Source organism: Pseudochaenichthys georgianus, chromosome 15, assembly GCF_902827115.2.
Source record: "Pseudochaenichthys georgianus chromosome 15, fPseGeo1.2, whole genome shotgun sequence".
NCBI lineage: Eukaryota > Metazoa > Chordata > Actinopteri > Perciformes > Channichthyidae > Pseudochaenichthys > Pseudochaenichthys georgianus.
The window spans coordinates 22,080,941-22,096,157 of NC_047517.1; the positions used below are offsets into that span (position 1 = coordinate 22,080,941).

At 38.6% G+C, this 15,217-nt stretch overlaps 1 protein-coding gene across 2 annotated transcripts in view; it reads left to right on the forward strand.

The window, feature by feature from the left end:
• Positions 1–389: 389 nt before the first annotated feature.
• khdrbs2 (KH domain containing, RNA binding, signal transduction associated 2) overlaps positions 390–15,217 on the forward strand; it is a 93,863-nt gene continuing 79,035 nt past the window's right edge. For both annotated transcript variants that reach the window (XR_011644477.1, XM_034101211.2), the window contains exons 1-2: positions 390–770; positions 13,836–13,963. Coding sequence is in view for 1 of the 2 variants with exons in the window: in XM_034101211.2 (XP_033957102.1) it covers positions 647–770; positions 13,836–13,963 (252 nt within the window). In the remaining variant the exon portion in view is untranslated. The remainder of the gene's footprint in view (positions 771–13,835; positions 13,964–15,217) is intronic.

Below are 15,217 nucleotides of genomic sequence, written 5' to 3' on the forward strand. Positions count from 1 at the left end.
AGACTTTTCATCCATAATTAAACTTATCATACACACCTTAATAGACTCCACTGATAGCTCTTACAGGGACTGGCACCTTATAACAAATGTACCTTGACCTTAGGCAATAGTTTTTTAATAGGCAACATAACAAGCATACAAGTTAATATTCTTTCATTTTGTAAGGGAAATATTGCAGGTATTATTGTCAGCCACTGCAACGTCAACTTTTTTTATTTGTATTTCTTAAATCCATTCCCTCCATGCACATTGCTCAATTGGTTTTCGCTCAACGGGGGCCGGCTTTGTTTTCCAGCAGCGCCTGTCCCGGAATATGGCCGATAATGATGCTGAGGGGCGGGGAGCAGCGCGGGCTGCAGACCCACTGAGTGTCTGGCGGGGTGCCGAGGTGAGGCAGCAGGCAGCGGTGGAGGAAATGGGCTCACACCTCTGAATCACAAGTCAAAGCTTCCTCCAGTCGCTCACACCTCTGAATTACATCTCAGCCTCCAGTCAGGCATCTCGGAGACCCGGGACGATTTATTTTTGGAGGGTTTTGTTTTTTCTTGTGGCGCTCTTTAGACTGGTAGATTGAAGCTACTGAAAAGCCGGAGCGGGAAGGTTTACAGTTGCATTCCGACGCTCAGCCCTCTGTCGCTTCACCTCCATGACTGGGGAAGAGGTCTGCTCAAATAAAACAATGCATCCGGAGAAGTGCTTACCTGAACTGGTAGCCGAGAAGAAGGGCTTGGACCCCACCTATGTTCATGCCGTGCGTCTGCTTGCAGAAGGTAAGTCAGGTATTTTAAGTCCTCTTCTTCAGAGGCATTCACCATGATCCCTGCGATTAAAAACCATCAGTGTTGGATTTGTGTGGGCTATTAGTGACCCAATGTGAGTTTATTTTAACCCACTGCCCTTGACTCTTAATGCTTGTTTCATGGCAGTGGGTTCACTGTGCTGTGTGTTGGATGCAGGCAGCTGTTGTTTGGCTCCAGTGCAGAACTTTTCTGGGGGTTTCTCATCCAGGGAATAATGCAGTAAACAAAGAAAGTAAAGTGAGTGTAGTGAGTTCTCACCTCCTATTGTAACCCACTGCCCTCCAAGGTCAAGCTCTGGCAGACAACATCCACAATACTGATCCCCAAGATTTAAAATGGAAAATTACTAATTGGCTTTAATGTATAATTAACTGGGGAAACAATGCACTGTTTATTTTTAAGGTTGAACACATGTTCATTTTTATGATTTTGACAGCTGTTGCATATTCAGCATATCAGGATTGCAATATCTTTTTCAAAACATAATTACTCAGTTTTCAGTAAATTTAACACACTTTCTTGATTTAAAATCCATTACACTCATCAAATTACATGAGTCGGATATTTTGAGGAGATCTACCTGACACATAAGTGCTATTTGTAACAGGAGTCATAGATAGACTATGAAAAATACAACTGCAACACTATTAAAGGTGGGGTAGGTAAGTTTGAGAAACTGGCTCGAGATACACTTGTTGTTATATTCCATGGAATGCTCTTAACATCCCGATAGCAATTAATATCTCAAGTGCTTTGACAAAAAACCCATAATAAAATGTCATCTGTGGAAGCCGTAGCCTACTGTAAAAAGCACGACCAATCATTTTAGCCGGCCGGGCTAAAATAACTGGATAGCCTACCTGCCTGTCAGCCTTCCATCGGGGCACAAACTTATCTCGTGCCCTCATTGGTCATGTGCGCGTTCGTGTGTGTTGGAGGAGGGGCTCTGTAAGGAAGTGGCAGATTTTCTCCAGTTGTGTATTTTCAAATTCTAGCGACCTCGAGCCGGTTTCTCAAATGTACCTACTCCACCTTTAATGTGAATGTGGCATGGTCTTTTTGTTCTCTCTTTATCACAAGTTATGACTGCAAACTGTCATCAAGGTCACAGGGGGGGATCTAATGCTGAGACAAATGCTCTCCAGTCTTTCTTCTGATTTAACCTTACAGTATATCTAACATATCATTATAATCAGCTCCAAAATGCAGCATTAAAATAAAACTTGATACTGCAGAACGCCTCTGTGTCATTCACTTGCTAACAATGTGTCACTTTCAAACAAAGCTCATTATCACAAAGCAAACTCAAAAACACAGCTCAGCTCATTTGGTCTAAAATATATTTCTGTAGTTTTGATTCAGTGCTCTGAAGGTTTGAGTGCTTTTTTGGGTGATTTAATTTACTTTTATTCTGGTGTCTGGTGGCATTCACACCGCAGTACTTTTCCCACAAAGGTTCATGAGAATTTAGTTCATGAGAACTCTTTAGTTCTCATGAACTAAGTACAGATCGCGTTCACACCGGAATAAATCCGTGGGGGTGGATTAGGCAAATGAAGCCGCTGACGTCACTTCTTCTTCTTCTGCTTTGGGTTTACTGGCAGGCCGCAACCCACTTCACGGCGTATACTGCCGCCCAAAGTCCCCGGCCGGAAGTCCCCGGAGTTGGGGACTGGCTTCAGTAGAAGCTGCTGGGAGTCCCAGCAGCTTCTACTGAAGCCTTCCGAGTAAATCGCCAGAACGCCGACACCTCCTCATCTCCACCGCTCCCATGTTTTATTTTGTGTTGCCATAAATTAGTCTCTCTGCGTTTCTGCGCTGGGCTAATGCTAATAATGCTAATGCAAGGATAATAAAATGGCGGCTTCACAAAACTTTTTGGGAGTTTTACGGGGCGTGGTTTGCAATCCGCCCAGCCAATCAGACATAGGAAACTTTTTCTCCCACGAAAGTCCCTGCTCTCTAGCAGGGACGGAAAAGGGGGTAAAAAGGTTCTCATGAACTAATTTTAGTATCGGCTCTTTTTGGTGTGAACACAACATTTTGGAACTATATCGGAACTAAAGTGGGAAAAGTACTGCGGTGTGAACGCGCCTATAGAGTCAAAAGCGTTCAGGCAACATGGGTTTAAAGGACTATTCAAATTAAAAACAGAGGCAAGAAAACCATCAGGAAATAACTTGGCATCGTATGTTTGTCTCAGAAGATAGCAAATATCAGATATGAAATGACCGAACTAAAACACAATGCTTTCATATGTGGTATATTAATCCTCAACAACATTTCAGGTAAACACCTTTTACTTACTGCAATGTACATATTTACTGTAAAGTAATCTCAAACATATTACTTTATGTATTCATATATTCCTGTAACATGTGACCAATTGGTTTAAGTCAATTATTATTTGTTACTTTTTTGTCCGAATGAAACACCACTTTTCTTGCTTGAACAGTTTCTGACAAGTTGGTTGAAAGCGGTAAAGTAAATCTGTGTCAGATTAATGCGTTCTGATTGGACGGGGTGTTAGTGCTCTGGTGACTCCCGCCCCTTGAGTTTTGCAGCTGAAATGTGTTGATGAGACACCTGACAGGCCAGCTCTTGTTGTTAACTGTGATGCAGATGGGATCATCCTTCACACAACACACTTTGCCAAATGTACTGAAGGATAGAAGGATTCAAACAAAAATAGATTGTCATTATAATCCCCTGCATTCCAATGTCAACCCAGAACAGTATGCATCAAACACAATTGTGGACAATCAGTTTAATAAACTGTCAGTTCTTTTTATCATCTCTGAAAATGTTCAGCATAATCATCTGTGAGCAACATCTCTAATAGTTTTAAAAACTTTCCACAAAGTTTGTATTATTGTTGTCATGTATTCCTCATAGATAATGTAGAATCACATCAGAGGACAGTTACAAATGACAGATGTATACATTCACAGCTAGTAAATCATTGAATAGCAAAGCATGTAATCCTCATCATACACAACAAACAGCACAGCATGGACTCACTATGGTCTCAGTTTAGCAGCTTCATTTCAAGTGAATAAGTGTTTAAATCATGTTGCCTCAAATCATTTGAGTGTTTTTGAGCACATTTAGTGCTGTTTGGGAACAATAGTGGTGGGTGGTAATAATTCCCATTTAGAGCAAAGTGTGAGCTGGATTGATGATGAAAAGGGAAGAGTTTTATGAATTCCTTTGTTGTAATAGATTTCATACAACATGTATACGAGTTTTTTGACAACAAAAGTGCTCCTTTCAGACCTTATTATCATATTTCAGTGTAGCGTACACCTAATGAAAAACAACAGCGTAGTTGTTTGTTTTAAAGTGGGTTGAAGTGAGTGTCAAAGCTGGAACCCTTTAATGGATCCCAGTGGTTTTCCTACATGCCACGTAGCCCGGCCATGCCATGAAAACCAATGTGATTCCTAATAAGTTCAAAAGAAAAACAGACAGGGAGGAAATGTTGAGAAAAACAAACTGCTGTGTTTATATTTGTAATGTAAAGGGGAACTTTCTCACATTTGTTTTCTCAATCACAGATCTAGTTAACAATGTCACTAAGCGTTCTGACAGGGTCTGTAATATTTAAATGCACTCACAAATGCTGCTAGGCACAGTGACAGGACAAACAAATCTGTATGAGATTTGAAAGATGTAGACTTCTCTGAATAAAAGATGAGATGAGATATGGAGGAGGACCAACACTGTGACTCATAGTAAGTAAAGCATAAGAGAGCACGGACAAGAAAATATGTTTTGTTTTTCTAAAGCCGTGGTATCTATAAGAACGTTTAACCTAACTACTTGCTCAGAGGTCCTCCTTACCATAACTCTACTTTATGAGCAACAAACTTCAGGCTGCGGTCGGGGTTACTGCAGTTATACAAGCGTGTCGGAGAAGTACATTAGCCTTTAGGTAGCGTAAAAACACTAAAGGCCCTCTAGAGACAGTGTTTAGTTTGTCCGCTCATAGCAGACTGTGAGGAGGACCCACTCCCTATGTAGAATCTAGGATAACGAAAACACGATTCTTTGTTTCAGGTCATTGTATTCTAATGAATACATAGTTATGAGTATTATTCTCCCCCCCCCCACCGCTCAAGGGCCCTTTAAGACATTTCACTTACGCAATGTCATGATTTTGACAGTTTAATATCCATTGAGTACAATATTTTCAGTTTAAAATGCCTTTGTCTTGAAACTGTCTGTTATCAAATCACCATTTTAATCCACATAATATATGAGTTTTCTAATTATCATGTCTTTGTCCTCCTTCCATTTAGCCAAAGGACGAAACTTCCTTAGATAGTGAGGAAGTAACCAGCAGCAAATTACAGTATTTTTCCATTTCTGCTTGCACACATTGTCAATGTGAGAATATACTGTGCCAACTCCGGGCAGAGGAAAATGTTCAGTCACGGCTTTATTGAAAACAAGCTCACACCACATTTTGGGCAATGACCCTTTGACTTAAATTCAAATTAATCAGACAATGCATGAACCCATGCAATACACTGCAACTGTTTTAGCCTTTGGTTTCAGTCAGCTGATAATGAAGTTATAATTAGTTGTTGAGATGGTTAGATTCAATCAGTGACTGTTCAGTAAATAGAACTCTATACTCTGAATATCAGACTTTACATCCAGAAAGAGTTGCTGTTTTTGTATGGTGCAGTACAAATACATATTGCAGGGGCACAGGCTTTCCTCACAAATACATGGCCTGATAAGTCGGGAACGTACAACTTTGTTATAATTGATTTGGACGATGCCTCACCACAGGATGCAGTTCTCTCTCTCTCTGAAAAACGATTTGCATTTAATCTATTTCTCTCTTATTTAAAAATGGCCGCTGCTTTCATCAGTCTATCCATTATGGACTGTTCAGTATCCAGCAGTGACCCAGCTCATAGCCAAAGAAAAACAGCAGCCCATGTGGTATGACTAGTGCTGCGTACCGGTACGCCGAACCGGTACTGGACTTGTAAAAAGTTTCGGTTCAAGTCCGGTTAAAACCGGAACGTCAGGAACCGGTACTTGGACTCGCAAAAAAACTAGCACTTACGTATATGCTGGTGTCTGTGGTTATTTAAACATTCCCTGATAAACGTTATTCAGCGTCAATAAATGAGTGCTAATCCCAGTGTGCTCAGTGTACAACATCACATGTCATTTCACCTTCGATTTACGGTTTGAAAACGTAGAATTTCGCCACATGCTAATGCTAACCGGAAGTGAAGAATTTTCAGAATAAAAGTTTTAAGTTAATAGTGTGAACTTTCGGTTTTTTCAGAATAAAAGTGATTTAAATTAGTGTTTTTAATTCAAAATTACGCCATATCAACATTGATTTTAATTTCTAACAGTATGTATTGTAGAGTTGTAGAAAAGACATGGTGCACAGACAGTACAGTACACTCTGACTGTACAGTCACTAGAGTGTAGCCTATACTGTATATTAGGTGTGTAACAGTGTGATGCGTATAGTCTACTCTACACTCTACCTTTCAGCAACGCTTTAGGGATTTAGGCTCAGTCAGCTCAGGGACTGTTTGGTTACTTTAGTTTGGTAAATGAAATAAATGTTTGAACTTTGTAGTAGTTCACTGTAGTTGCTGTCATAAGTCATTTGTAGACTAAGTGGCACATTTGTACTTTGTAGAGAAATGTAGACACAAGTTGGAAGGGAGCACAATAAACCTGATGAGTTTGAATTTGAGTTGATTATGAGTTAATTTTAAATTGATAATTAGCTCACAATAAGTTCACTTTAGTTACTCACACAACTTGACACAAGCCATGGGTTCAGGTCCGGACTTATAAGTCCGGACCTGAACCTGAACCTCTGGACTTGAGTCCGGACCTGAACCTGAATGTGAGTCCAGGTACGCAGCACTAGGTATGACCTATCAAAAGGACACAAAAATTACATTTTAGGAAAGTGATTACATTGCATTACATTTTTCAGCATTTAGCCGACACTTTATCAAGACTGAGTTACAATAAGTGCATGGGTCGAATAAGATTAGACTCCAAGGTCGCGAGCATTTCAAGAATCTGAAATAAGTGGACGAGCCAAAGGAGCGGCGCACACAGACAAGATATTTTAGAGACTGTGCCTCAATGTTCACATATAACAGGAACATTAAATACAGAAATAGAAATGGGATTTTTAAAGTCAAAAAAGGAAAAACAAGGAAAATAAAAATAAGAGTTTAGATCACACATTTAGGAAAGAAGCTAAATGACAGCAAGTCTTCGGGAATGTGTTTGATAAATCACTTTCAGTTCACTTGTAGGTGACTTATTTGAAGTGACTGCCAACTTTATTACAGGTTCACACAATATGCTTGTGTGGAGGCAAATGTATTTGTTGTTATAAGGGATTTAAAGTCTGCTTACATTGGTCTTTTTCTTTGTTTAGGCATTATTTATAAACCACTATGCTGATGGAAGCCAATGTGCTGTTCAACATATCATTAACAGAGACCGTCCAATCAGACAAGGAAGTCAAGTTTCATAGGGGACAGGACGCCTAAGCAAAAAAATAAACAAGACAGCAAAAACTGATGATCAATCAATCAAATAATAAATAGGTCAATAATTGCTGCAACAGTACAACAAAATTGACATTTACTATTAATTACATGGCAATTCAATTACACATCAACTTTAAAAAACGACCAAAATAAATATAATACAAAAAAACGGTTCAACAAGTCAGAGGAATAATTGCAGATCTCATTCATGGAGCTCTGTTGGACATTTGTCATCAACAGGACAAAAGTGAAGGCAGACACCACTAATCATAATCATTTTTCCAAGCTCCATGTTGTCTTTCTTTCTGAATATGTGTATTGATATTTTCTTTCAAAAGATTCAACAGCACTAAATGGTCAGCCACATTAAATATATTCCCACATCTCCTCCTTATCAAAGCCAAGCCTCCACCCTCTATAGAAGGAATACATACAACTTGTGTTTGTTGAACAAAGACAGTATTAACTGTGGTAATGTTAAATGTCACATGCTTGAAAGTTGACAGACACACAGAGAACTCAACAACAAGCACACAGCAGTGAGAATATACAAGAAACACCTAGGAGTTATATCCAGTGGTAGTGAAACATATGCACATATATGTATAACAGCCAGAATGCCTCACACATAACAGAAACATTCAATCACCGATGCACCCTCAGATATAATAAAGCATAACTGTACAATTACAGATGTATATTATATGTACATTTCAGTCACACATGTCATGTATAATACCATCACACTGTTTATATAATGGAATAAAAATAACATATACTACACATATATATAGACTACTAGAGAAACAGAACATATGTGTGTTATATATATATATGTATGACTTTAGGCCATGTTGTCTACAAAATCTTTCAATCCTGTCCGACTTGTTAAAATAAATATATGATATTTCAACCACCATCAGGATTAAAATGTGTGTAGGTTGCCTGCTTTTTAATATGTCATTAATTTGAAAAGTAATTCGTTTTTGACTTCGCTATCCATCGACCACTCAGCAGAGAATATGAAGATGGCATTATAATTACTTTGAAGATGTAATACTTTATCAGTGTGTCAACGGGCTCTATGCAATTTGCCTCAGTGCGGCTCAGTTACAAACACATAAACAGCATGTGGCCAACCTATTTCCAACCCCATGCATTTACATTCACCAGTCCAGAGTGAATAAGGACAGAATTAATTGCACATCTCGTCCTCCATTCCCCCCCACCCCCCAGAGGTCCACACTGTGGAGCCCTACCTCTTTCCGTGTTGGATGTGAACAAGCAATTAGGTATTGGAAAAATACTTACATTGATTCATGTTTGCATTGTGAAGTCTAAGATATAGCACTCAGTAGGTGGAAGAAATCAAAGAATAATTTAGCCGTCTTCAGGCTAATGGCTGCACTCTAAAAAGCCTTTGCGTTTTGTAACTGCAGTTGTCAAGGAAAGAAGTAATAAAGCGAAGGAATTAATAATCACTCAATTTCAGTATTGACACATTTAGCAGGGTAAATATAAATAAAGTGACTCTAATCTTACAGTAATGATTTGTTTTCACAGATTTTTAAAGATTGATAGCAGCAACTAAACCTGATAGAAATAGGAAGTTCAAATATGTTTTTCTAGCATTTACTATGCAGTTTTCTTTAATGCTTGTCGAATCCTTTGCATGTTATTCAAGGTTTCAGCCAGGTTTGCAAAATAAAAGGTTAGCACAGTGGAAAACTGGGAAGGACGCACAGAGCACGTCAGATATCAAATTTGTCTTTGTTGGCCGTGATGAGCTTCAGCTTCATGCTCTTGTTTTATCTCATCAAGTCGCTTTGTGGCACGTCAGCGCTACAATGTGGGAGTTAATCAAAGTTTTTTATATAGGGACCAGTGATGTGTTTGGCTGTATTATAGTGTGTGAGGTTTCTCTGAGTCCACATTTATCTGTTGACCCATCAGAAGAAACAACACATAAACCCCCTAGCAGTGCAGTAAGAGACAATTTCCACACACCAACATTATCAGAAATAAAAGCATACAGAGTTTACAAACAGCTCCCATCCAGCAGCAGAAGAAAGTGCATGCTTTAGTTGCACGGACTGTATGGCAAACAACAAGTGAATCCAATAAAGCTACGATGTGAGGATAAACAGCCGACAGTAAACATATTATCTCCCAACAAATGGTGCCGCTCCCATTCCCCCTTCTTCAGATGTTATTGAACTTCTGCATACATCATGCTATTATTTACTGGCAGCAGTTCAAACACAGTAGCCTATTTATGTTTGTGGTATTGTCCGTTTAGCAAAATATACGAGAGCTTCTGGTGAATTCCAGTCTGTGCAAGTAGTGAGAGATAATATCAGTGCAACACAGTCCATCATCCTGCCATACCTCAATAGAAAAATAGGTTTTTGCTCGGCAAGAATTAAATAAATAAATAGTTATCACCGCAATAAACCATATTTAATTTAGTCTTAGTTAACATTATTTAATTTCATATTCTGTTCTTGTACACATCCCATATTCTATTGATATGTATATAGACTTTTTGCACTACTTTTTATTTTATTATATATGTTGCATTGTTGGAGGAGCTCAGGTCAGAAGAATGTCCTTTCCGTTGCTACACTGTAGCTTGTGCATATGACAATAAAACCTTTGAATATCCAAATCTCCGTTAGAAGCTGGTATTATAAAAACTAGGAATACAGTTCTGTGTATTGATATTTTACTAGTGTCCAGGATAAATGAACTTCAAACTGTTTCTCAGTCTGTGTTGCTTCATACAGACCAAAGCTGGTTTTAACCTTAAGCCATGGCAGGCTGACCATTTTTTTTTTCAGTTGCACAAATGTATCTAGTATAGCTGCCCAGTTAAACCACAGATTGTATTTTCATTCTCGGTCACTGAGCAGCTCCACTGAAGCAGTTTGGGCAGAGCAACAGAGGGGATCCACAGCCCCAGAATAACCGTGAGTGTTTTACTCATTCAGTTCCCCCAATGAGATATTTTTCATCCTGTGTGAAACCAGTGACCTTCAAAGCACATTCTCGCTCTTCTGATCTTTTGACTCCTGTCATTCCCTGCAACATATTTGACAACGATGATACTCATGTGAACGTTTCCCCAGATATATATATATATATATATATATATATATATATATTGTAAGCATTGTAAGCTAATTTTACTCTTTTTGTGGAGGGAAATAATTTACCTCATTCTCTCCCTCTTTTTCTCTCACACACATAATCTTCTTCAGAGTTCACTGGCAGGCTGCAGACCAGAATAAAGGTGTTTCCCATGTTGTGCTGTTCCAGAGTATAATCATGTTCATTGGCTAGAAATACACTATTACTGTATTCATAAGATATAAACACCATGTCCATTTGACAGTGAAACTCACCATTATAGAAACATAGCCAAAAACAAATTCTGACCCAAGCGACCAAAACTACTGTTAGAGGATATCAAGAGATGAATGCTTGATCAAACCTGAAACTGGGACAAAAAAACTGTTCAAATGCAAATGAGCTTTATACGATGGGATGACTAACCAACATATATGCAAATACTAGTACTCAAACTATCACAACTTTAACAATCAACAAGTATTCTGAATTTAAGTAAAAACAAATAAATTATCTTCCTGATGCCCAATATTTTGTTGACCCGTCCATCGAATCAAAGCTATTTTGTATGTGGACGTTGTGACTATATAACAATGTTATCCACTTTTGCTGATAATTCTTATTGCCGGTAGAAGGATTTGTTCTTAAAATATGCTGTTTGTAGGGTGTTAGCTGATGGTGCGTTGGTTATTGTTGAGAGAACATGCTAACAGCTCTTTTGAGACGGCTTTTATACACAGCAGGGCGTTTAGCTTAATGCTAATGTCAGCCACATTGACATGGGAAAAAATAGTTTTGTAGGTATTTAATCAACCTCATTATGTTACCCTGATGATGCCACTAGAGAACAAAAAGGAGCACCTATTAGGGCTGCCTGATTTGGATATAAAAACGAATTGCGACTGAAAGTCCAATTGTGATATGATTCACGATATTGGAGGGATTGATCCTTTACAAATCATTATTTTCATTATCATTGAAAGAAATCGAATTGCCCTTTACACTAGCCCATATTGTGATTTCAATGGAAGTTCTATTAATTGTGAAGCTCTAAAAAATCAAACGTTTTATTGTGATTCATCCATTGGGGACCAGGAATGTACCACAATGCATTGCAATTCATCCAGTAGTTGTTGATATTTTTTAGTTTGTGTGGTGGACCCACTGACAATCTTTGACATTCCCAGAACCCAATCACTAACAGAACTGAATCTACATTCTCCTCCTGTATACAAACATACTGTATTCATCAGTACCCTGTCTGTCTACTGTCTATAAAGCAGAGCTATCTCAAAATGTGTTTCTGTTTGTAAAGGTTGTGTTTGATTTCTCTCCTCAGGCAAGAACGCATAAATGCTATTTTTAAAAGACATGTTTTGTTTACTGGGACACCTGTCTGGTGTAAAGTGTCACAAAAGGAGGTGTGAATCAGCCACGTGTTGAAGGGAATAAAAGGTTGGAGGGGTCTTTCAATCTGTTTGCCTGTGATTCAGCAAAGGTTTTCAGGCACAGTCTGTACCCAGAGGTAGGCGATGGTGTTGTGAGTAAGCATTACCTGTTCACAGAGTTCACCGAGTATACCGATACAGTCCTTTCCATTAGAGCTTCATCGTGGGATGTGAAAATACACTCTATAGTGTAGATTTTTCAAATAAGACTGAGTGCATTGAAAACATTATAGTCTAGACTGGAATAATTCTTCAAAAGTGATTAACACAATTCTTTCTTCGCTTAATATTAGTAGTTTAAGGCTCCTCCATCTGGTATCGATTTCTACATAATTGATTACCAACAATTTTCAACATTCATTTATTAGCACCCGCCCAGTTGGATCAGCTCAATTTTTCCAGGAAGTCTTATAGCCTCGTTAGAGTCATCCCACAAAAAAAACCTGCAAAAAACTGGAGACGGCATGTTCCAATTTAAACGATCTTCCTCGGACAATCAGGCACAATCAGAGAGATTGTGTCACGCTGGAAGAAATCGGGCCATTTCAAGCTGTTGGAGTTTTGTCTTGGTGATTTCCAAGACAATAGCAATATCAAACAAATGAACCCTGGGTGTAAAAATGATACCACTGGCCATTAGGAACTGCTAGTGGGTGAATGTTGGAACTGAACAGAGGGATCATTAAGCTGGAGTAATGGACGTCCAGAAGGTCACGTCAAGGAAAAGTCTCACTGGGAACATAAACCAGAACACTGTTTCAACATGGCATTACTTTTAGCCTACTAGTCAAATCCTGGGAAGGGAAACATGAATCTTATGGTGGATTCAGCCCCTTCATGAGAACATATTCCTTTCTGTGAGCAATTTCCTTCCTTGGTGAACAGAAAAACTGAGGAATGCGTCAATCCGAATGTTGTTCGGTGATAATACATTACATTCATTTGTCCGTAATGAAACATCCAATTGGCTGCAGCTGTTTTTGACCTCAGCTCTATCCACTGGCTGTTGACGGCTCAGATAACGGTGAAGTGCTCCAGACTAAATGAACTCTTGAGTTTTTTAATAATTAAACCAAGTAGCTGTTGCTGACTCGTTCTTGGTCTCATTCAAGAACGTCCTTAATTGTGTAGCCCGTGTGTTGCAGGCTGATAATTGTAATTCCAACGGTTATTATAAACTACAAGGAGCATCCTGCTAGGTGGACAAGAGATAGCTTCATTTCTGTAGCACTTCATGTATTGAGAGTGGTTCAGCTCAAGTGCTTTAATATGCATCAATCAAGAAAATAGCTCTGCGCAGGGCGTTCCTGTCAAACTCACCCTGACATTTAATATCCACTACTCATTTCTCATCTTATTACATTAAGGGCTGGGGAAACTATTGGGCTAATTTGCACAAGATTTGCCTATCCTGCAGTTTGATTGGAACCAATGATCTGCAAATATGATCTAGGAGAGTTCACAGATCCAGTCTTTACCAGCCCAATGGACTTTCATCTGATAAGTTTAATACACCATTCGTGCAAGTCCCAGGGATCAGAGACTGCCAAAAGCCCTGAAGAACGCGGCGAGTGTGACTGTTTGCCTCTGTTGTTATTTTGATTGGAATTACTGGATCATGAGATTACAGAGCCTGATGCAAAAGGAGGTACCAGGAGTCAGTGGGATAATCTAATATAATTATAAGTTTGCAATGTGAGCATATTTACAGCTGAGATACAAAATAATCAGAAAGATATTTAACCGTAATGCAGAGTAACGTTTCTCCCAATGTGACCCCAGCCTGTTTTTCAATGCCGCTGTTGGCTCCAAAGTAATGCAGAAGATATTGACTAATGTTGTTTTCAAAGACATAAACTAATGATCTTTTAATCTGTTTCTTCTATTTTGTTTTCCTGCAGAGATTGAAAAGTATGAAGGTGATGAATCGAGAAAAGATGGCAGCACTAACAAATACCTAGATATCATCAGCAATAAAAATATCAAGCTCTCTGAAAGAGTTCTCATTCCAATCCAACAGTATCCAAAGGTAAGAGACACAACAGCACTGTGTTATGACTGTTTTCGACTATAAAACACTCAATGTAAGGTAAGACAAGGCAAGTTTATTTATATAGCACATTTCAACACAAGGCAATTCAAAGTGCTTTGTAAAAATGAAAGATATTAAGAGCATTAACAAAACATATTATAAAATGAAAACACTCATTTAAAAGCATTGATATAAAATGACATTTAAAAACACTCATTTAAAAGCAAAGATACATGAATAAAAGTTACAGTGCAGTGTGAGATACACACATCTGAAATGTTTAGGTCTGACTCTCAATCATTGCTAACTTTTTAGCAGAAATAGTTTTCTATCACCTCCCTTTCTTTCTACTTTCTCGTTTAACTTGTCCTTTAGTTATTTCAAGTGTTTCATGCTAAACCCCCCCTTTGGAAAATTATAATCTGGCCCCATTGTACCTTTTAGTTTTCGCCGAAACTATTCCTCTGTTTTATTTTTAAATGCACATAGTTAAGTTTACCTTGTCTTTCTAGGACTTTTTTGGTATCCTCCGTGAACCAGGGTCTTGAAACCAAAACGGCACACGTAGGGGACTTTAACCACCTATGAGGGGAGTTTAACCCCAATAATGACTCTAACTACCTACGGGGGGACTTCAAAGTGTTTTACAAAAATGAAAGACATTAAGAAAATGGCATTAAAAAGCAAAGATAAAAGTTACAGTGCAGTTTAAGATATGAATATTTCAATTAAAAGCAGTGGCAAAAACAAAAGTCTTCAGCCTGGATTTAAAAGTAGTAAGAGTTGCAGCGGACCTGCAGGTTTCTGGTAGTTTGTTCCAGATATTTGGAGCATAATAACTGAACGCTGCTTTTCCATGTTTAGTTCTGACTCTGGGGACAGAAAGCTGACCAGTCCCTGAAGACCTGAGAGTTTTGGATGGTTCATAATTTAGCAGTAGATCAGAAATGTATTTTTGGCCTAAACCTTTCAATGCTTTATAAACTATGGTAACTTATTTTGTTGTTTTTCATTATCTGAGCCAGTGGTAGCATGTAGATGTTAAAGAGAAGAGGCCCCAAGATGGAGCCTTGAGGAACCCCACATGTCATATTTGTCAACTCAGATGTGTATTTACTAATGCTGTCAAAATTATCGCGTTAACGGCGGTAATTAATTTTTTGAATTAATTGCGTTAAAATATTTAACGCATGTGCAGAATGGCCCGCCCCATACGTGCCACCAGTGGCAGCGCCAGGGTATGGCTGGGGT